At 37.2% G+C, this 24,734-nt stretch overlaps 1 protein-coding gene across 1 annotated transcript; it reads left to right on the top strand.

Annotated features, from left to right (window-relative positions):
- The first annotated feature begins 3,644 nt into the window (after positions 1-3,644).
- LOC118854977 (vomeronasal type-1 receptor 3-like) lies at positions 3,645-4,514 on the top strand. The gene has a single exon (XM_036765135.1). It carries the CDS (start codon positions 3,645-3,647, stop codon positions 4,512-4,514), a length of 870 nt encoding a protein of 289 aa, XP_036621030.1.
- Positions 4,515-24,734: the final 20,220 nt, after the last annotated feature.

Raw genomic sequence — 24,734 nt, 5'->3', positions numbered from 1 at the left:
CATATGTACTCCTTCAGAAGGCCGAAATAACTGAGTTAAACGTGACATTGCCAACAATGATTTCTTAAGTTATTAGGTTGCCTGCTTCCTCCCTGCACCAAAGCCAATACCCAACCTGTTCTTTTTCTACCCCTCTCCAGACCAAGTATTGTACCTACAGAGGTGGAAGGTACCTTATAGATGATCCATTCTAATTCTCAACTTCAATTTTTACAGATGAGGAAACTAAGGCACAGAACTATTCAATGGCTTTCCCAAGGTCACAGATAGGAAGTGACAAAGGTGAGATTTGAATCCACAGCATTTTACTCCTTTTAATCTGTTTTCCCTGTACCAGCATGCCTCTCCACTTTTTGCCTTCCCGGTATAACACAGAAAAATTCTATAAGAAGCTATTCTGTGTTCTCTTAGTTGATTGGGTATCATTCTCCCATCATCCCAAACCAGAAATCTTTGCCCCATTTTCTATCCCTCCTCTCCTCAATATAGCTTTTAAACATTAGATATTATCAATGGAAGAGTCAAGCTGACTCCCGGAGAGCTATCATGTTGGAGTGTCTATATAAATCCAAGGGACATGGAAACAATAAGTGATTGCTTGTGATGTATAATTGCCTTGCATCAATCTTCAGTCTGACTGGTTTTATAGTCAGCATAACCCAGGTCCTTACTTAATGATCTCGCAGCAGCAGATAGAAGTAGTCCAACCTCACAGCTGCACAGGGCTAGGTTCAAGAAATAAAATGAAGCCTTTTCACAATTTCCAATATTTAAGGTTTTCCACTAGTCAGAAATTGGACAAGACCCATAATTGAGTAGAAAGGGAACTGAGCTAAATCAAGAATTGAGTCACAAGTTGAAGTTAGGAAAGCTCCCTCAATTCCCACTACCACTTACTGTTCTAATCCCTTCACAGTTCAAATGCCACTTCTTACATGAGTCTTTTCCTGATTCCACTCCCTGCCATCTACTAGTTTCTCCTCAACCCAATTAGCTTATATATATATACACACACACACACACACACACATATATATACATATATATATACAAAATACGTATCTTATATACATATAATATACACATATATATATACATTATATATGCATATATACTTAAGATTATATATATGTATATATACACATATATACACACATACACTTATAGATATAGTCTCCATAATAGAATGTAAGTATCTTGAACTCAGGGGAGTATTTCATTTGTATCTTTGTATAGTTCCTCCTCAAAAGTTACATCCCTAACTCTTACTCCCATTGGCAGTCAATTCTAAGAAGGTCATTAACAACCTCTCTCATTAGAGTGGAGTCCTTTTAGTATTATTGCTTCATGAGCCCCCATACAATATGATCTCCATTAAGGATAGATTAGCCAGCCAGATTTAATTAGCTTTTAGAAAGGCATATTTATTCAGCAAGTATAACAAGACAGCTATTATAGAAACAGACCCCTCAGATCAGAGGCACACTCTCCACTAGAACACAGAAGGTCTCTGGAGAGAGTTAACTCAAATATGGAGAACTCATGTGACTAAAGAATAAACTCATAGCTCCTGATTATTGGAAATTCTTTACTCCCTTGGTTCTCCTTTTTCTCCCATTATGTTCCCCTTACATGTAGCTTGCTTCTTGGTTCCAAGAGTGAATGGCTAAGTAGAAGTTAAAACTGCATTTCCCCGTTCATTTAATTTGCCACTAGTATTTCATCTCCTGAAGCAATTGATGCCCTCAGCTCCTGCCTCTGGAAGGTCATTGCTATGGACACTTATGAAAACTCCAGATCTCAGAACCTTTCAAATTTCACAAGGTTATCACCCATCAAAGAGAATGAGGGTTAAACACTCTCCTTGGGCTTACTTTCATCTTCTACCAATTGCTACTCTTTTGTACAGGTGTAATGGTCTGCTTCTCCTAAGGTTCTGTATCAGTAATTAAGGCCGGACTTTTTTACTGTTTTCTCTTTCTGAGCACTTACTTAATTAAGTGCCGTTGATGAGTCTGGCATTTGTTTCTTTGATTAAATCGGGAGTCTTTGATGACCTCCTTGCCTCAAGGAAAATCCTAGTTTACAAGGGTTTGAGTCACATATTGTGATGCCCTTTGACCCTGAACAGGGTGTATAAACTCAGAGCTTGGCATTTTTTCCGTTGGGGCTCTCACTCACTGGAAGAGTGTCTTGCGACTTGAAGAGACTCTGTGCTTGTAAGCACACCCGCTTGTAAACTCAGATATTTATGCTTCCCTGATAACTATGAATTGTGATTTGAATTAGACAAGGTCTGGCTGTTGATGTTTGTAATTTCTATTTGTATTGGCTCTGAAGTTCAGGGTGCTGGCTTTTCCTCCTGAACTAAGTGAGTTATATATTTATGCTTGATTAAAGTGAGATTGTTAACCCCTTAAACTTGCTTTCCTTAGTAAAACTGATCGAAGAACCTGTACTAGCAGAAATCTTGTTGCTAATCCTGTTGGGTCTTACACCCCAGCAGCAGCTGCTGGCCAAACTCTAGTTATAGGCTCCCAAGCCTGAAAGTTCCCAAAGCAGATTCTGGAACACTGAAGTTAGAACTGGCTTGTGAACACACATACTTCAGTCCTCAAAAATTAATTATTTATTGGGGACTGGTTTACACCTTGGTTGTTTCAAGAAAACTGGGTCCTCTGTGTCAAATGTGGTGCAGATGTCATCTCAAACATTTATATTGCCAGGATCTAAAACTGTACCTGGCACAGTCAATGCTTAATCAAAGGACTTTTCATTGATTGCTCTCCAAAGTGTTTCCTCTCCTCTGGTTGGACTACTCATTTCTACTTTCCTCTATTCATTCAGTTATCTTCTCCATTCATAGAACTTCCTAGAAATGTGAAAACTGTATAAATCACCTTTTGGAATTTGCTCTCCATCTCCTTTCCATCTTCATACTTTGCCTTTTTCAAGAAGCCTCTCTTACCTACTCCAACATTCATAATGTCTTTCATTGTGATATTAAAACTTTCATATTCTGCATCACACTATTTAGCACATAAATGTATTTTGTGCTTGTCAATTTTTCACCAAAAACAGATTTTTAGTTTCCTAAAGGCAAAGATCTGGTCTCATACTCATTCTATTCACCCTCCCCCACAACTTCCGCCAGTGTGTCTTGAATTTTGTTGATGCATGAAGTTTAATACCAAGAATGAATCTGAAGTAAGGAAGCATCAATTTGAGTATTAGACCCGTGAACAGTGAATATTTCAGGGCTTCTATGTGGTTTCTCTGTCTATAAACTAAGATAAAAATACTTACATTATTCACTCAGTGATTGTTGTGAGGAAAACACTTTTTAGTGAGTAAAGTTCAATGTAAATGGGAATGGCTGTTTTTATTATAAATAGTGAATGTTAAATATCTGTTGAATGATGTGTTGCTGCATCAAAGTCTAATGGACAGTTGATGAAATTAAGGCCCCAGTGAGTAAGGTATTCTCATCTTCCGATGCCAGTTGGGGATAGTGTGGAACCTCCCTGGAAAATCTAATGGTTAGGAGCAATCAGAATCTCCTGTGTTTCTCCCCAGGTCACATTGGATCTGACAACAATCACTCTGCCCAAGATATCTAATCAATGATTTCTCATGATGAATTCATGGGGATCGTCTACCTGAACCTGACTATTTTTGGAGTCCTAGGGAACACTTTCCTCCTGTACCTATACATCTTTAAGTTCTTTACGGGTTCCAGGACAAGACATATAGACCTTATCATTATCCATTTGGCCTTTGTCAACATTGCAATAATTTTTGGGGGGGGAATCCCCAAGACAATGCAAGTTTGGGGTTTGAAATCTTTTCTGGATGCCTCTGGTGGTAAAACCATATCTTACTTTCAGAGACTATTCTGGGACCTTTCCCTGTGCAGTCCCTTCCTCCTGAGTGTCTTCCAAGCCATCACCATCAGTCCCAACAGCCCCAGATGGGCAAAGCTCAAAACCAAAGCCTCAAAGTATATCATTCTCTGCTGTGTTCTCTGCTGGATTTTCAATCTTCTAATAGACATTGCTGTGGCTGCGTACATAGTTGATCTGAAGAACAGCAGCAAGGGGACATGGAACATTGGATATAGCTCTTTAGACCTTGATCACATGAATACAATAAAAATTGTCATCTGGAAGTCTGTTTATGAAGGGGTACTGTTAAGTCTGATGGCCATTGCCAGTGGCTACATGATGCTGGTCCTGTACAGACACCACCACCAAGTCCAGCACATTCATAGTGTCAGCACCCACAGGGGCTCTCCTGAAATACGAGCCACCAAAAACATCTTGCTGCTGGTGAGCACCTACATCTGCTTTAACACAATCAGTTTCCCTTTTATTATTTATATCGCTCCTTCTAGGGAAACCAGGAACTGGGTGATACAAGTCATGGTCTTTTTTTCCCTCTGTTATCCAGCAGTCAGCCCCATTATGCTGATCATCAAGGATACCCAGATCCATGCATCTTCTTGTATTCTTTGAGAAAGCAATACCATTCTTCCTTCCCCTAAACACAGAGGGCAGACCAAACATCTCTGACTAGAGAGCCATAAAATCTGAATTTTAAAGCTAGCAGGAAAATTAGAGACCATCTAGTCCAATTCTATCATTCTGCAGATGGGGAAAATGTAGTAGTTAGGGGACAGAGTGGATAGAGGGCTAGGCCTGGGGCCAGGAAGACTTGAAATCAAATGTGGCCCCAAACACTTACTAGCTATATGACCCTGGACCCTCCATTTAACCTCTGCTTGCCTCAGTTTCCTCAACTGTAAAATGGGGGTTATAATAGCATTTACATTGCAGAGTTGTTGTGAAGATCAAAGGAATAATGTCGTTTGTAATGTGCTTAGCATGTAAGTCATAGGATAGTAGAGCATAGTATGGTACAGTATGGTATGGCATGACATGGCATGGTATGGTATGATATAGTATAATATAGTATAGTATAGTAAGTCTGAAATAAATACTTATTCCCTATTCCATCCTATCCTTTCCACCTTTCAATTGACATGGATTGGGAAAAGGACATAAACTGAACATGTGATGTCAATGAGGTAACTCCCAGAAAAGGAGAATCCCTAAGGTAGTTTGGTTTGGCACATCCTCTACAACTTAATGTCTTATTTCAAAAGTTAGCCTAACGTGTGTACAAAGAATATCATTTTTAAAAATGCTAGACAATTGGTCATATGTGCTTTGTTGGTAAATGACTAACAACCAGCTCTATGAAAAGATCTTATACACTTTTACATGTAATCTGCATTAATGACATTTTCTCCTTCACTTTCTTAAGTGAAGTAATTCAAGTCCTGATTTATAATGCTTATTGATTTCTGTGGTATAAATGCTCACACTCAACATTTAACAATAAGCTCTCATTATATTAGCTGGTCCATCACATTCCTAGTCTGCTGCAAAATCATCCCAAAGTTAACTATTCCATTTATAATGCTGCATTCTAATCCTGGCTCTGCTTCTGACTTGCTGTGTGGACCTTAAGTTAGGCACTTCACCTAAGTACATTTCATCTTCCTCCTCCTTTCTCCTGCTCCATCATACCTCCTCGAGAAGGTGAAATGGAGAGATCAAAAATGTTTCTCTAAATTCCAAGCACTATCCCAAAGTGAGGGATGACCGTCAGCAACACCATGAGTCCATGGGTAAGACTGGAGATCCAAAGGCATTAGACTTTTATTTGACATGACAAGATGAATTTCACTGCCACTGATCAGCTTATCCCTGGTAATTCTCTGTATGGGAACTACAAAGGCCACTTGTTGATTCCACTCAACCTTATTCTCTAGTCTCAGGGCTTGTGGTGTGGTGGAAATACTTGGGCATTTCCCAAAAGATAGTAAAGTTATTGGTCTGGTCATCTTGTTTCTTATGAGAGTCTGTTAAAAATGGCTTATTTTCAAAGTCTGTACATTGGTGAGAGTGGATTCTGATAGAGAAGACTAATGCAAAGAAATATTATTTCCACAATATTTTAGCAACTGTAGAAATTGTCCAGTCCCTAGTTGGGTGAGCCTGTGCATTGCCAGAAAAATGGTCTATGATTACCAGGCTATTGCTTTTGTTCCTCCTGTTTATATCCAGAAAGGGAGTCAATACACACAGATTCCAATGGTCTTCTGGTACTTACGTGATCCAAGCAGACAGCTTGAGGTAACAGCACTTTTCTTAAAACATGCTGACCACGTCACAACCTTTGTAGGAATTTGTGCCACCATTTGGAGACAGGTAAATGTGTATATTACAAATTCTGGGATTCCTTCTTGGCCCAAATGTCAAAAGTAATCATGTGGTGTTACCAGTTTTGTTGCTGTTTGGTCCTTTTAGTCATGTCCAACTCTTGATGACTTCATGTGGGGTTTTCTTGGCAAAGATACTGGACTAGTTTGCCATGGCCTTCTCCAGTTCATATTACGGATGAGGTACTGAGGCAAATAGGATTAAGTGACTTGCTGAGGGTCACACAGCTCCTAAGTATCTGAGGCAGAATTTGTACACAGGAAGGGGAATCTGCCTGACTTCAGGCCCAACACTCCATCCCCTGCACCACCTACCTGCCAATGTTATCAGCAGCATAGAGTAAATGTTGGGGAAGTCCCAATTACTGCCTGCTACCATGCGTGGCATCAGTTACAGCCCAATACAGATCTCCATTACCCAGCTCCAACTTTCTACCACTGTGTTAACAGTAAATCAGCTCCTAGGGAACACAGCTTGAGTCCCTGAGAGTCCAACTTTCATTTTTTGTTTTATATCAATTCTTGTAATGCTTGATCATGCATTTGTTCCTACAAAGAGTGTTCCATGGATAATAGAAGCAAAGAGCAGTAGTCCAATATAAAAACTTAATAAATTCTGGTGGTATATCCTCTGTTGGAAATCTCAGACTCTGAGCTTCAGTTTCATGTGAAAAAGGTCCATATCGCTGCATATCACAAATTGCCTTCACTCCTTCTTTGGGTATCACCAAAGCTTAATCATATGACCTATGGTTAAGTACATAAATCTACATATATTTTTTTTGCTAGGCAGGTAAATGATACAGTGGATAAAGTGTCAGGCCTGGAGTCAGGAAGGCCTGAGTTCAAATCCTACCTCAGGCACTTACTACCTGTGTGACCCCAAACAAGTCACTTAACTTCTCTCTGCCTCAGTTTCCTCATCTGTAAAATGGGGATAATAAAAGAACCTACCTCCCTGGGTTGTTGAGACGATCAAATGAGATAACAATTATAAGGCACTTAGCATAGTATCTGGCATACACTAAGTATTATATAAATATTGGATATTATTATTCCTGTCATTGTCTTAAAGCTGATCTCAGAGCGGTCTAGCACCATTACCCATTTCTAATGGTCAGTGAATAACTGAGTGTTGGTTAAAATATAAGACACTGGATTCTTAGTCCACACTTGAAATTGAACTCTACAGAGACTCCCAGAACACGTCACTGAGAGCCCACTTCAAAGCCAACTCCTGGTTTGTTTGTTTGTTTTTTTACAAGATAATGAATCTCACTGTCAGTAGTCCTCAGAACTTAATATAATCAAATTTGATGACAGTTTTGCTAGTGGCACAAGACTGCATGCACTTCTTCCAGTGGCTTCCAAAAGAGTTGGGAAGGGGCCATAAATAAATCTAGCCAGAGGGAGACAACTTTAAATTATAAGGATAATAATAATAACAGCTAGAATTTGAATAGTGCCTTAAGTTTTGAAAAACTCCTTGCAGGCGTTATCTCCTTTGACATCAGGTGGTTTATCTAGAATACTTACTCGTGCAGCTTTCCAGTCTTGAAGACATCCTCAACTCTTCATTTTCATTCCACCCATGGTATTATTCAGTTGACAAGTACTATTTATTCTATTTCCACATCAACTCCATAAAGGGCAGTTAAAGAAAGACCTATAAAGTAATCAAAGCTTTAATAACATAATTCTAAGAAACGGGTGGATAAAAGAACAAAGAAAAAAATGGAAAATTTCTTTAAAGAAATGACGATAGTGTGACAATGTACCAAAATTTGTGGGATACAATAATGCAGTTCAGAGGGAAAACTTTACATCTCTAAATACTTTCATCCACAAAAGAGAGAAAATCCAAGGAATGATATGATATTAAATTTAGAAAAAAAAAAACCTTGGACAACAAAAAATCAAAAATCCCCAAGTAAATGACAAAATGGAAATTATGAAAATTCAGAAACAGATTAGTAAAATAAAATAAAATAAAAAAGATTGCCAAATTGATAAATAAAACTAGGGGTTATTTTTAAAAACACAAAATAGATGGAGTTATCTAGTCTAATATTTTTAAAAGGCTAAGGAAATTCAAATTATTCCTATCATAAACAAAAAAGAGAATTCATAATAATTGAAGAGAAAATAAAGGAAATTATGTGGGCTTGTGAAAGGATGAAATCTTCATATTAACAGAAAAAGAAATAGGTAAGTAGCTCACTGCACAGACCTGAGGACTGGGAAACTTGAGTCCAAAACATACCCTATTCAACTACAAGCTGTGAGACCTAGGAAAAGTCACTTCTCTTGGCCTCAGTTTCCTCATATCTAAAACATGGATAACAACAACACCTACTTCCCAGTATTGTTATGAGGATAAAATGAGATGACATTTTTAAAGTGCTTTGCAAGTCTTAAAAAAATACAAGTGTTAATTATCATCATCATCATTATTATTAACAATAATATCTGATTATATGAAATTGAAAAGTTTTTTGTATAAACAAAGCCAATACAACCAAGATAAGAAGGAAAGCAGAAAATTGGGAGAACATCTTTATAGCCAGTGTCACTGATAAAGGACTCATTTCTAAAATATACAGGGAAATGAGCCAAATTTATAGGAATAAAAGTCATTGCCCAACTGAGAAATGGTCAGAGTATATGGACAGGCAGTTTTCAGAGGAAGAAATTAAACATATCTATAGGCATATGAAAAAATGCTCTAAATCACTGTTGATTAGAGAAATGCAAATCAAAACAACTCTTAGGTACCACATCTCTCCTGTCAGATTGGCTAACATGACAAAACAGGAAAATGATAAATGCTGGAAAGTATGTGGGAAAATTGGAACATCGTTACATTGTTGGTAGAGTTGTGAATGGATCCATTCATTCTGGAGAGCAATTTGGAACTATGCCCAAAGGGCTATAAAAATGTGTATACCCTTTGACCCAGCAATACCACTTCTAGGGCTGTATCCCAAAGAGATTGCTCAGGTGGGAAATGGAACAGTATGTACAAAAATACTTACAGCAGCTCTTTTTGTGGTGGCAAAGAATTGGAAACCAAGGGGATGCCCGTCAGTTGGGGAATGGCTAAACAAATTGTGGTATATGAATGTAATGGAATACTATTCTGCTATAAGAAATGAAGAGCAGATGGACTTCATTATAACCTAGAATGTCTTATAGGAACTGATACTGAGTGAGGGCAGCAGAACCAGGAGATCATGATACACAATTACAGACACACGGTATCTATAAGGACTAACTTCGATAGACTTGACTTCCTCTCATCAATGCAAGGTTCAAAGACAGCCCCAAAAGACTCATAATGGAAAAAGCTATGCACATCCAGAGAAAGAATTATGGAGTCTGAATGCAGACTGAGGCAAATTTTTGCTCTCTCTTTTTTATCTTTCCTTTTTATTTTTTGGTTTTGTTTCTCCTTTCTCATGATTCATTCCATTGGTTATAATTCTTCATTACAACTGAACTACTGTGTAAATAAGTTCCAAGTGAAGGTATATGTAGAACCTAAATTGGATTTCATGACATCTTGAGGGTATGGGGGAAGAAGAAGTAGGGAGAGAAAACTTGGAACCCAAAAATTTGTGGAACTGAGTGTTGTAACCTAAAAATAAAAAATAAATTTAAAAATAAATTTAAAAGCATAATATTTAACAAAATGAATTTTAAAATCTCTAATTAAACTCCCAAAGAATAAAAACTCTAGAAGCAGATAGATTCACAAGTGAATTTTTTTCAATCTAAGGACACAATTCCGATACTATTCTCTTCCTATGATAGAAATATGGTCTCCTTGCCTAATCCAAGGAGAGACAGAAGAGGAAAAGAACATTATAGACCAATATGCCTAATAATCATTGACGAAAAATCTTAAATAATCAAATATCAGCAAGAGAGCTAAAACAATAATCATAGACTATAACCATTTTGGGTTTATACCAGGGATGCAACATTGGCTCATCCTAAGGAAGATTATAAATGTAATTATCCATGTTAATACTATAAATAATTAAAACCTTGTGATTATATTAATCAGTGCTCATAGGCCTTTTGACATTGTCCAATACTCATTTATATTAAAACTCTGCAGATCAGAAAGGAATCTTTCCTTAATATAGTGTAATGAATGAAATTCTGAGAGACAGAGTTCTGGGTATCGTTAGTCATTTAATTAGCTAAGCTAGAAATAACCATGAATTAAGGTCATTGATCTCCCTCAGTGAAAAAAAGGCCCTGACCAAGTATCACAGTGTCCTTTAAATCTAGGTATCTCCTTTCTGATAGTACATCATCGGGACCTCTCCTGACAAATGAAAAGCAACCCTGATTGGCAGGTGGGTTGGCCTTCAGGTGTGACTGATCATGACAAAAATGCCAGTTGCTGCATGAGAAACAGTTGCCCCCAACAATCTTGATTAGGAAAAACATAAGCCATCTTAATCAGGTTTTTACTGGTTTAGTCTCCCTTTTTTTAAACAAGGTCACCCCCAAATTTAATGAGAGGAAAAGCAAGGACAAAGGGACAAGTCCCTGTGGGAGTATCTAGCTTGGTTGGCTTCTGTTTACAGAGTAAATAAAAAGTAAGAGTGCCAGCCCAGACTTGAGGTCTGGGAGTAATTGCATTCTTGAGCCAGTTTTGCCTGAGAGAGGTTTCACTTTAAGCTATATGAAAAGGTCCTGGGTCAAGATCTGAGTAATGGGTTTATTACACATTAATATTAATAATGAAATGACACAGCATTAAAATTATTTTCCTTAATAGTAAAAAGGTTTTACCTAAATCCAAGAATAAACCTTACATATATAACTAATATAACTGAGCTAGAAGTGGTAGGGAAATTCCATTCCAAATAACTACAGAAAGTATAAAATCTTTAATGGTGTGTCTTCCATTATTCATCCACACACTTTTATGAACCTCATGAGACAACACTCTGCCTCCCAATATCCCACCAGTCACAACTTTTTGGATGTCTTTACAACTCTCCATGATGTCTTACTTCCCCAAGAAACTCATCCTTGGGAAAACTCATTCTGCACAATTGAATCTGCCTGGTATTCCCATCTCATTACTACCCTCTGCTCCTCTGATTGAAACATTTGGCTAGAAGAGAATTTGCTACAGGGCCTCTATTTAAAAAATAGGCTCAGAACAGTTTTTCTTCCCCTTTCCCAACACCTACATTGCTTTTGCTTTCTGAAGATTGCTCCATCATGCCCCTACATCAGGTATATTCAACACCCACAAAAAATTTTGAGAGTAAAGGGCTTTATCTGTACCAGATATCAAACCATACTACAGAATAAAAATCAATAAAAATAACTCACTTGGTTAAAAAAAGAGAGAGGTCTATAAATGGAACAGATCAGATACATAAGATACAGAAATAAATAACAGTATTATACTGTTTGACAAATGCAAATACCTGAATTACTATGAAGAAGGACTCATTCTTTGACAAATACTACTGGGCATCAGTTTAGCAAACAATAAGTTTAGACCAACTCTTCATACACACTCCCAATAGATATCTTAGTTAGATCTAAAAAGTCACATGTTAAGCAAATTAGATGAGCATGAAATAAGTTACTTTTTTGGATCTATGGAGAAAGGAGCAGTTCATGAACACCAAGTGGTCTCTAGGATCATACAAAAAAATGAACAATGCTGATCATATAAAATTGTAAAGTTTCTGTGAAAACAAATCTAATATCCTCAAAATTTGAAGGGAAACAAGTAATAGAAAATACTTTGCAAAAAATCTCTCTAGGGGGCAGCTAGGTGGCGCAGTGAGTAGAGCACCGGCCCTGGAGTCAGGAGGACCTGAGTTCAAATCCAGCCTCAGACACTTGACACATGTACTAGCTGTGTGACCTTTGGCAAGTCACTTAACCCCAATTGCCCTGCCAAAAAGCAAAAAAGAAAAATCTCTAAAAAAGGCCTCATTTACAAGATATGTAAGGAACTGATTCAAATTTATGACCAAGTGTGTTCCCCAATACATAACATAAGATGTGAACAGATAGTTTTCAGAGAAAGAAATCCAAGCTATTGACAATTTTTTAAAAATGTATCTAGATATTCAAAATGGATAATTTTGATTATGTTAAATTGAAAAGGAGAAGGAGGGAGAGAAAATTTGGAACTCAAAAGATTGTGGAACTGAATGTTGTAAACTAAAAATAAATAAATTTAAAAGGGACAAAATTAAAAAGAGTCTTAAGTAACTTTTTCTCCTGTAGGACCAAGAGAGCAGGGCACTTCAATCAATGTGGTAGACAGGGAAGCACTCCCAGTCTGAGGCACGTCTTTCTGGAGCATCTCAGCTTGTATGGCCAAAGGAAATAGTAAAAAAAAAAAAAAAAAGCATGAGCATCACTGAGCAACTTTATCCCTAGGCCTGTACTTGTAGATGTATGCCTGTAAATTATTCCCTTTTCATTGAGGAACTTGAAATCTGAGCCTGCCCTGAGAAGGTTCACCATCAATCCCTCCTGGGAGATCAGCCCTATCATGGACTAGACAAAGATTTTCAAGGTAATCGCTTCAATCTTGTACATGGGAAGGATGTCAAACTTGGAAAAATGTATGAAGTGATTTGGCAAAGATATCCATTTGGGACTTCCATGGAGGGAGACCCAGGGATATTCACAATACAGCAACCCATAAGGCACCCCAGAAAATAATCATAAGGACCTTCATCAACAAACTCTTAGGAATCTCAGATTTCTTCTCGCCAATGTCTTTTCTCTGACTCCTACTTCCCACATAAAACACAAGAAAGTTTCGCTCCCAAATGTTCAATTTAGACATAGTAATTAATCAATCATCATTGAGGAAATTTTTACAAGACAAAACTGGTCCTTCATCAGACATATTCCCAATTCCCTCTAAAGACAGTGTCACTTCTACAGATGACATGCTAATCATAGTTCTAGTGGGAGATGAGGTCAGATAGAGACATGCCTATAACACCAGCTCTGGCCATATCCACAATAAATATATGCATAGATGTATGCACACATGTGCACATAAACACACACACACACACACACACACTGATTCTCAGAGCTCTACTCAATGCCCTGGCAACAGAAAACAGGCTATTGAGTGATTCAATGTTGTGGACTCAGAGACAAAAGGTAAAGAGTTTTGTTTTATTTTTCTTTCCAGGAGAAGGAAACCAGGGTACAGCATCTTGGCAAGCTGGGGACAAATCAGGGACTTTTGGAAGATGTCTAACTGGGATATTCTTATCCATAAGACCAAGGGAAAAATTGGGCCTGTGGTCGGGGCTTGGATTAAGGCTTTGTTTCTCTCCCTATCTTGCTGTGGTACTGTCTATGCTGATTCAGGCATGTTGGAATAGGAATAGACATATTCTCAAAGATCTTGTCCAATTAGCAATCCCAGGAACATACTGAGCAAGAGTGTATGCTGTGCAGATGAAATTATGGAAGTGGGATGTAATTACTGATGCCTGAGTTCTCATGCTTCTTCTTACCTGGGGACACAAGGTCTTATCTTGTACTGAGAACTATGAACAATCTCAGATTCATTACTTTCTGGATTATTTTGGAGGTGAGCAAGAGTCAAGACAAAGGGTTCTATCCAAACTTATTTTATGCTCTCTCCTATTTTTCAACACTGTATGCCCAACTTAACCCTAGAACTGATCTTTGGGCCCTGATAGAATGTAGGTAATGGATAGAGATTACCTGTGTGGACAGAAAATCTGTGTAAATAATCATTATATGGCAAGAGTTCCTCTCCCTCTCTGTCCCTGAATGCATCTCCTGCCCTACCTCAATGGAGCTCTGATGTTCAAACAGCCAGGTTGTTATGGCTGCCCTGTCTCTGAGCACTCAGTCATTCCTGACTCCTCCATACTTCCCTTTACATTTCTCTCTGCCTCTGCCCAGAGGTTTCCTTTCCCCTGCTTTAATGACTGTCATACAATAAGTTTTGGTGGCTTCCTATATTTCAAAAACTTATCTTTTTAAAAAAGCTAAAACATTCTTCCCTCTGTAGGGTTAATTGTTGTGCAGTGTAGTCTAATTTGTCATTAATTGGGACTCAAAGCACCTGGGTTCAAGTTCTGGCTATGTTACTTATTAACTATGTGGCCTTAGGTAAGCCATTCTCCCTTCCCAAGCCTCTATTTCCCCATAGGATAAAAAGATAAGATGGGTCCAGGAACCCCTAACCTGCCATTCTACATCTTCTGTCTTAATTTCCCATCTCAGAGATAGGATTGTGAGGGTTTGTGCCTGATTCTGTCATGGGCGAAATCTGAAATAACTGAGGAAGCAAAGGTTCAAGCTTCTGTTTCAATGAATTTATTAAGCAATGCATACACTTTGCATAACAAATTGGGGCCAGGCATCCTCAGGTTGTCACTGCACCCTGAATATGGGAGAAGACAGATTTTGATGCATTAAAAGGAAACAAATAATAGGATATAAACCAGGATACAAAATTAAGTAATCTGATTTCTAACTGGTGAAAATATGATGGATAGTCTAAGTTAGGAGGGTGGAAGAGTGAGTTTTGGTCGAACTGTGAGGAGGTTGAATAGGGTTCAAGGTCTTTCCTTTGCCAGAATTGCAAGATATGAATTAATTGCATCTACGTGAATTTATGAAATAACATATGGCTTATACCATCTAGTTTTCCATGGATGATTTGCAGAAAAACGACAAGATGGGAGGATAATACATATTGTAACACAATATAGAGTCAGTATTCATGAGATAAAATCCCATCCAATCTCTTGATTCCCACATCAAACCAAAGCCATTTTGTAACTGGCCTTCACTCTATCTCATCAGTTTCTTTGGCAAAGAAGGCATTGATACTAAGCAAATCATCATTCCCCCTCCATTATCCCTGCCTGTTTTGGACACTGAGGTTAGAGTGATGTATAAACCTAGGTATACAAACCCCTGAATGTTTTCTCAATGTCTAATGGACCCTCTGTCACTGAAGGTTCAGGTGCCTGTACTACAGTAAACTAAACTGACTGGGACATGCGAAAGTGGAGATTCTGTATGAAAAAATCATTGCATCTCTGTTGAAAAACATTGTTACGCAGAATTGTACATGTATAACCTATATCAAATTGTTTGCTTTCTTGGGGGGAAGGGGGAAGGGAGGGAGGGGGGAAATTAGAACTCAAAATTTTACAAAAATGAATGTTGAAAACTATCTTTACATGTAATTGGAAAAAATACTATTAAACAGGAAAAAAAGATAAACATTGTCATGCTCTGTTTCAATGTATTTATTTTTTTAATGTACAGAGTATTTCATTTTTACAATTACATGTAAAGATACTTTTCATTATTCATTTTTATAAGATTTTGAGTTCCAAATTTTTCTCCCTACGTTCCTCTCATGCACCCTCCCCAAGACAACAAACTATTTGACATAGGCTATATACATGCAATTATGTTAAACATTATATATATATATATATATGTATATATATAATGTATATATATATATTTGTTTTTCCGAGAAGAATTATGACCAATGGAATGAATCATGAGAAAGAAGAAACAAAACCAAAAAAAAAAGAACACAACCCAAAAACAAAAACAAAAGACAGAAAAAAGGGAGGAGAAAAAGGTGAGCATGAAGTGTGCCTCAATCTACATTCAGACTTCATAGTTCTTTGTCTGGTTGTAGATAACATTCTCCATCGTGAGTCCTTTGGAGTTGTCTTCGTACCTTGTGTTGCTGAGATGAGCAAAATCTGTCAGGGCTAGTCCTCACAGAGTCCATATATCTGTGGTTGTGTATAATGTTCTCCTGGCTCTGCTCTGCTCACTCAGCATTATGTCGTGTAGGTTTTTCCAGGTTGTTATGAAGTCCGTATCATCCCCATTTCTTACAGCACAATAGTATTCCATTACCTTCATATACCACAGCTTGTTCAGCCATTCCGCAATTGATGGGCATCCCTTTGATTTCCAATTCTTAGCTACCACAAAAAGAGCTGCTATAAATATTTTTGTACATAAGAGTCTTTTTCCCACTTGTGTGATCTCTTTGGGATACAACCCTAGAAGTGGTATTGCTGGGTCAAAGGGTATGAATATTTTTATAGCCCTTTGGGCATAGTTCCAGATTGCTCTCCAAAATGGCTGGATCAGCTCACAACTCCACCAGCAATGTAACAATGTTCTAATTTTCCCACATCCTCTCCAGAATTTATCATTTTCCTGTTTTGTTATTTTAGTCAATCAGACAGGAGAGATGTGGTATCTAAGAGTTGTTTTGATTTGCATTTCTCTAATCAGTAATGATTTTGAGCATTTTTTCATATGTCTATAGATATCTTTAATTTCTTCCTCTGAAAACTACCTGTTCATATCCTTTGGACATTTCTCAATTGGGGAATGACTTGTATTCCTATATATTTGGTTCAGTTCCCTGTATATTTTGGAAATGAGGCCTTTATCAGAGACACTGGCTGTAAAGATTTTCTCCCAATTTTCTGCCTCCCTCCTAATCTTTGTTGCATTGGCTTTTTTGTACAAAAACATTTCAATTTAACATAATCAAAATTATCCATTTTGCATTTTGTAATGCTCTATGTCTCTTGTTGCATCATGAATTCTTTTCTTTTCCATAAATCTGATAGTTAAACTATTCCTTGCTCTCCCAAATTGCTTATAGTTTCAGCCTTTACTCCTAAATCATGAACCCATTTTGACATTATTTTGGTATATGGTGTAAGATATTGGTCTATGCCCAGTTTCTGCCCTATCATTTTCCAATTTTACCAGCAGTTTTTGTGAAATAGTGAATTCTTAGCCCAGAAGCTGGCTTCTTTGGGTTTATCAAAGAGCAGATTGCTATAGTCGTTGACTTCTCCATCTTGTGTACCTATCCTATTCCACTGATTCACAACTCTGTTTCTTAGCCAGTACCAGTTAGTTTTGATGACTGCTGCTCTATAATACAGTTAAATATCTGATATGGCTAAGCCACCTTCTATAGCATTTCTTTTCATTAATACCCTAGATATTCTAGACCTCTTCTTCTTCCAGATGAATTTTGTTATTACTTTCTCCAGTTTAGTAAAATAAGTTTTTGGTAGTTCGATTGGTATGGCACTGAATAGATAGATTAATTTAGGTAAAATTGTCATTTTTATTTGATTACCTCAGCCTAACCATGAGCAACTGATATTTTTCCATTTATTTAGATCTGACTTTATTCGCGTGGAAAGTGTTTATAATTATGTTCATATAGGCCCTGGGTTTGTCTTGGCAGATAAACTCCCTAATATTTTATAGTGTCTACAGTAACTTGAATGGAATTTCTCTTTCTATCTCTTGCTGTTGGGCTTTGTTAGTAATGCATAGGAATGATGAGAATTTATGTGAGTTTATTTTATATCCTGCAACTTTGCTAGAGTTGTTCATTATTTCAAGTAGTTTTTTACTTGATTCTCTAGGATTCTCTAAGTAAATCATCATATCATCTGCAAAAAGTGATAGTTTAGCTTCTTATTTGCCTATTCTACTTCCTTCAATTTCTTTTTTTCTCTTATTGCTACAGCTAATATTTATAGTACCAAATTGAATAGTAGGGGTGATCATGGACATCATTGTTTCACCCCTGATCTTATTGGGAATACATCTAGCTTATCCCCATTACAAATAAAGCTTGTTGATGGTTTTAGGTAGATGCTATTTATAATTTTAAGGAAGGTTCCATTTATTCCTATGCTTTCTAGTGTTTTTAATAGGAATGGGTGTTGTATTTTGTCAAAGGCTTTTTCTGCATCTATTGAGATGATCATATGGTTTCTGCTAGTTTTGTGGTTGATATGGTCAATTATGCTAATCGTTTTCTTAATATTGAACCAGCCTTGCATTCCTGGAATAAATTCTACCTGGTCATAGTGTATTATTCTGGTGGTAAACTGCTGCAATCTTTTTGCTAATATTTTATTTAAAACTTTTGCATCAATATTCATTGGGGAAATTGGTCCATAATTTTCTTTCTCTTCTTTGACTCTACCTGGTTTGGGTATTAGTACCATATTTGTGTCATAAAACAAAATTGGTAGGACTCCTTCTTCACCTATTTTCCAAAATAGTCTACAAAGTATAGGAATTAATTGTTCTTTAAATGTTTGATAGAATTCACATGTGAAACCATCTGGCCCTGGAGATTTTTTCCTAGGGATTTCATTGATAGCTTGCTCAATTTCTTTTCTGAAATGGGGTTATTTAGAATTTTTTTTTTTTTTTTTTTACCGAATGAACTGGTTTTTATTTAAATTTTACTTCCTTTTCTGTTAACCTGGGAAATTTATGTTTTTGTAGATATTCATCCATATCTCTAATGTTGTCAAATTTATGGGCATACAATTGGGCAAAATAATTCCCAATTATTGTTTTCATTTCCTCTTCATTAGAGGTGAACTCACCCTTTTCATTTTTTGATACTGGTAATTTGGTTTTCCTCTTTCTTTTTTTTAAATCAAATTGACCAAAGGTTTATCAATTTTTTTGGTTTTTTAAATAAAACCAGCTCTTTGTTTTATTTATTAATTCAATAGTTTTCTTGGTTTCAATTTTATTAATCTTTCCTTTGATTTTAAGTATTTCTAATTTGGTATTTAATTGGGGATTTTCAATTTGTTCTTTTTCGAGCTTTTTCATTTGTATGCCCAAATCATTGATCTCCTTTTTCTCTATTTTATTCATGTAAGCATTTAGAGATATAAAACTTCCCCTAAGAACGGCTTTTGCTGCAACCAATAAGTTTCAGTATGTTGTCTCATTGTTGTCATTCTCTTGAATGAAGTTATTAATTCTTTCTCTGATTTGTTCTTTGGCCCACTCATTCTTTAGAATTAGATTATTTAGTTTCCGATTAATTTTTAGCTTATTTTTCAATGTTTCTTTGTTACAAATAATTTTTATTGCATCATGATCTGAAAAGTATGCTTTGACTACTTCTGCCTTTCTGCACCAGATTGTGAGGTTTTTATGCTCTAGTACATGGTCAATTTTTGAGTGTGTGCCTTGTACCGCTGAGAAGAAATTATATTCCTTTTTATCCCGATTCAGTTTTCTCCAGAGGTCTATCATATCTGCCTTTTCTAAAATTCTGTTCACCTCCTTAACTTCTTTCTTATTTATTTTGAGGTTAGATTTATCAAGTTCAGAAAGGGGAAGGTTGAGGTCTCCCAATATTATAGTTTTGCTGTCTCTTTATTCCTGTAACTCCCTTAACCTCTATTCTAAGAATCTACATGCCGTACCACTTGGTGCATAAATGTTAAACAATGATATTGCTTCATTGTTTATGGTGCCTTTTAGAAGGATGTAGTGACCTTCCTTACCTCTTTTAATTAAATCTATCTTTACTTTTGCTTTGTCTGAGATTAGGATTGCTACACCTGCTTTTTTTTACTTTAGCTGAGGCGCAATATATTTTACTCCAGCCTTTTACCTTTACTCTGTGTGTATCCCCCTGTTTCAAATGTGTTTCTTGTAAACAGAATATTGTAGGATTATGGTTTTTAATCCATTCTGCTATCTGCTTCCATTTTGTGGGAGAGTTCATCCCATTCACATTCACAGTTATGATTTCTATCTGTGTATTTTTCTCCATCCTATTTCCCCCTGTTTATGCTTTTATTTCTCCCTTTCCCCTTCCACTCCTCAACAAAGGTTTGCTTTTCACTGCCGCTTTCCTCAGTTTACCCTCCCTCTTTATTCCCTTCCCTTGTCTTAACATTTCCCACTTGCTACTTCTCCTCTCCCTTCTGACAGCCCCCCTCCTTTTTTCCCCCTTTCCCCTCCTACCTCATGTAGGACGAGTGAGATTTCTATACTTATCAGGGTATGTTATTCCCTTCTTGAACCAGATCAGATGACAGTAAAGATCAAATACTGCTCTTCTCCCTCCCTTCTTTCCCTCTACTAAAATGTGTTTTTGTGCTTTTTCATTTGGTGTAATTTACCCTTTTCTACTGCCTCCTTACCTCTTCTCTCAAAGCCTTCCCTTTACATCTCTTAATTATGTTTTTTATCCTTATATCAGTTATTTTATACAGACATTCACAGTCTATGTGTATCCCTTTCAATTGTCATAATAGCTGTACTATTCTCAAGATTGACATATATATGTGTATGTATGTATGTGTATATATATATGTATATATATACATATATATATATATACATATATATATATAAAACATACCTAAGACGATATAATTCTATATAAAGATGCAAATAATTTGCCCTTATTGATTAATAAGGTTTGTGGGGGGGGTTTCCCCCAGTTTCCTTTTTTATTTCTCTCTTGAGTTTTGTATTTGGAAATCAAATTTTCCATTGAGTTCTGGCCTTTTCATCAGGAAGGTCTGGAATTCCCTTATTTCATTGAATGTCCATCTCCTTGCCTGAAAAATTATGCTTAATTTTGCTGGGTAGTTGATCCTTGGTTGTAGTCCCAGCTCCTTTGCCCTTTGGGATATCATATTCCAATTTCTCCTGTCTTTTAACGTGGAGGCTGAAAGATCCTGTGTGATCCTGACTGTAGTTCCACGATATTTGAATGGTTTCTTTTTGGCTGCTTGCAATATTTTCTCCTTGACTTTGTAATTCTGAAGTTTGGCTATAATATTTCTTGGTGTTTTCAGTTTGGGATCTCTTTCAGGGGGTGATCGGTGAATTCTTTCAATGACTATTTTGCCCTCTGGTTCTAGGACCTCTGGGCAGTTATCTTTGATAATTTCTTCGAAGATACTGTCAAGGCTCTTTTTTTCATCGTGAATTTCCGGTAGACCCATAACTCTTAAATTGTCTCTCCTGGATCTATTTTCCAGGTTAGTTGTTTTCCCAAGCAGATATTTCACATTTTTTCTATTTTTTCGTTCTTTACATTTTGTTTTACTATTTCTTGATGCCTCATAGAGTCATTAGCTTCCACTTGCTCAAATCTAATTTTTAATGAGTTACTGTCTTCATTTTGCTTTTGAGTCTCCTTTTCCAGTTGGTTGATTTTACCTCTCAGGGTGTCATTTCCTCTATTTAAATTCTGAATCTCCATAGTCCTTTCACCAATGTTATTCTTTAGGGACTTGATCTCATCAGTGGATTTCTTTTTCCATTTTTTCCATTTTTTTCCCATTTTTTTTCTTTTACCTCCCTAATTTGGTTTTTTAAATCCTCCTTTACCTCTTCCAGTAATGCTTTTTGGGCTTGAGACCAGTTCACACCACCTTTTGAGGTATCAGATGTGGGTATAGTGGCATCGCTAGCCTCTTCCACATAGGTATTCTGATCATGCCTGTCTCCATAAAAAGAATCAATCGTCCTCAGTTTTTTTTGTGTTCTTCATGTTGGTTAGCCTTTTCCTGGCTTTACAATAAATTTCTGCTTTGGGGGCTCAGGGCTCTCTGTCCCAGCTTTCTTATTCTGGGGATTGTGAGTCTAGTTGTTGGCTTCGTGAATTATACCCTTCAGTTTCTTGAGGTGTAGGGGAGGAGGTCTGGCTGCCTGAAATCTCCTCTTCCCCTGGGGTTGCTCTCTAGCACTTTTGCTCTTCAGCAATGGTCTCATCTCTTTGTTGTTTGAGCTGGTGTCTGGCACTTCCCCTAGGGGAGCAAGAGTACATCTGGGCTCCTGGTGTTGACCCCTGCAGGCTCTGCCCCTCTGGGACTCAGGTACTCCCATTACTCGGCCACTGAAGCCTCACTTCTGTCTCCTCTATTCCAGTGTTGCTTTTTTTTCTGAGGAATTCTCTGGGTGGGGAGGGGAGGGATTAGAGCCATTTACCTGGCCATTATGTCTCCTGGAAGGTCAAGAAGCCGCGTGTCATACCTTTGGGCTGCAAGCCTCAGGAATTGATGTCTCACGGCCAGTAGCATTGCGCTGTCTCTCGTTGCTTCCACAGACTGCTGTCCTGTGTTGGGAGGCCTGGGGATCTCCACTGGTTTCGGGAGCCCTGCTTTCTCCCAGCCTGTCTCCATTCAATATATTTTTAAAGGTAAGTGCTGACATTGCCTAGAATTTCTCTAACTCTCATCACCTTAAACAGTAGTATTACAAAATACTGACATAGTAGGATAGGGACTGGGATTGTGATTTCATTATTATAGGAAACTCCCAAATGAGAAACTGCTTTCTACCAGTTCATGTCAGGACCATCTCTGAAACTTTCTAATCTTGGTGAGTTGACTAGGGCACTGAGAATTTGGTTAATGATAAAAATAGACAACATTTAGAGAGCACTTTAAGATTTGCAAAGGACTTTACATATAGTGTCTCATTTTATCTTTGTAACATAATCTTTACAATTTTATCTTCTATGGAATAGATGCTACTGTTATCCTTCTTTTAGAAATGGGTAAACTGAGGTTGAGAGGTTAAATATGTCCAGGGTCAACTAGCTCATATGTATCTGAGATTTAATTTTAATTCAGGCGTTCATGACTCCAAGGCTAATACTCTATTGACTGAGCCAACTAGCTGCCTAGTGGTTTGCCTTATATCACACAGCCAGTACGTGACAGAGAAGGACTTGATCCAAGGAAGTTGTGGTTTTTAAAAAGGCTCTATGTATTATGCCTTGGCACCTCTGCCAATATCTTATCTTTTCTTTACGAGGATAATTAAGAATCTTCTCTCTTTAGTTTCCACTAACAAAAACCTCAAACTGGAGCAGAGAGTGAGAAAAATGGTACCATGCTTGGGAAAAGGTATCATCATGGAAACAGCACCTGGAAATGACGTTCCATGCAACCACATGGAATTAAAAGAGCTAATAACAATGAAGTATAACTGTTGGTTTGCTATAAAATACTGAAATTGAGAGGATGCTGACAGCATGTGTATTCCTTCAGCAGGCTGAAAAAATGGTGCTTAATGTGGAGTTGCCAATTGAGTTATTAAGTTCCCTCTTTATTCCCTCTGCCAGAGCTTATCCCTGTCCAGGTCCTCTCTGCTCCCTCATTAGAATAAGGATCATAATTACAAAGTTCACCTACCCCTTTATTTTTGCATATAAGCAAACTGAGTCCCAGATATATGTAGATGTAGACATATATATATAGACATAGACATCAACATCAACATCCACATAGACATAGACGTAGACATAGACATAGACATAGACATAGACATAGACATAGACATAGACATAGACATAGACATAGACATAGACATAGACATAGATAGATATAGATATAGATATAGATGTAGATATAGGTACAGGTATAGATATAGATATAGATATAGATACATAATCTGCCAAGATCATACAGGTAGAAAGTAAGAGACAGGATTGGAATCCAAAGCTGTTGACTCCAAAGTCAATGCTTTTTCCACTTTACCAGCTTTCCCCTCTCATTATTTATTTTAAGTATAACATAGAAATATATATATATATATATATATATATATATTAAGCAATTTGATTTTTTTCCCTGTTGATTGTTATCACTATCCCATTCTCCCAAACCAGAGGCTCCTGTCCTTCCTTTATTCTAATGAGAGCCCCACCCTGAACAGTTATGTCAGGTATTGAAGGTAGGTTACCTTGTTGATTTTGAAGACTCTTGCAATTGGTTGAATGAGTGAATGAATGAATGTAAAATAATTTATTAACTGCTTACTATGTGTCAAGTACAGTGCTAAGCAATGGAGATACAAATACAAAAGGAGAGATAGCCCCTGACTTCAAAGGGCATATGTTCAAATGGGACTGACAGCTGACAGAGGAATAGTAGCCAGGGAAGGAGGTTGGGTCTGAAGAGTCAGGGCTGGTGAGCTGATGCACAGAGCATTCAACTAACGCACTATTTCAAAAGCAATTGTATTGTATTTAATTACAGTTCAAAAGATAAGAAATGGAAAGTTAGAGGGGGGTGGAGATGTACATGTGTAATAACAGGATAGATTAAAATAGGTCCTAGGTGGATCTGTCTGGTCTGGTCTAGCCTAGGCCCTACTAGACCTAGGAGGCTAGTGTATAATCATTCATCACCAACCAAGATGACTCAGGCCCAGGGCAGGATTTCCAAAACTGAGTAGATTAACCTCTCCTTGACCCAAGGGCAGGGATTATGGAAGTCTAGTTTTGAGGGTACTGGTCCAGATAAGCAGGAAAGGGGCAACAGTGAGATTTCTTTTCAGTTATCAGTGTTCCTAAAGGACTTGATAAATTATGGTTTAACCACTCAGTCTGTGGGTCTCCTTAGAGATGATAAGATATAATTCTAAACTTCTTGATAGCTGGCAAAGCCCACATTCCCTGGAGTAGTTTTCTCTTATAGTCTCTATGATGTTCAAAATCAAACCTGCCTAGGAATCCATGTAAATAAAAGTACTTATCCCATAATGGTTTAGCAGATCAAGAAACATTACAGTTCCTCTT

The sequence above is a fragment of the Trichosurus vulpecula genome, chromosome 6 (genome assembly GCF_011100635.1).
Source record: "Trichosurus vulpecula isolate mTriVul1 chromosome 6, mTriVul1.pri, whole genome shotgun sequence".
Taxonomy (NCBI): Eukaryota; Metazoa; Chordata; class Mammalia; order Diprotodontia; family Phalangeridae; genus Trichosurus; species Trichosurus vulpecula.
This window is presented reverse-complemented; position numbering and strand designations above follow the sequence as displayed.

Bases quoted from the DNA above. Each gene is read 5' to 3' on its own strand.
- LOC118854977 (XM_036765135.1), top strand. From the start codon at position 3,645: ATGGGGATCGTCTACCTGAACCTGACTATTTTTGGAGTCCTAGGGAAC.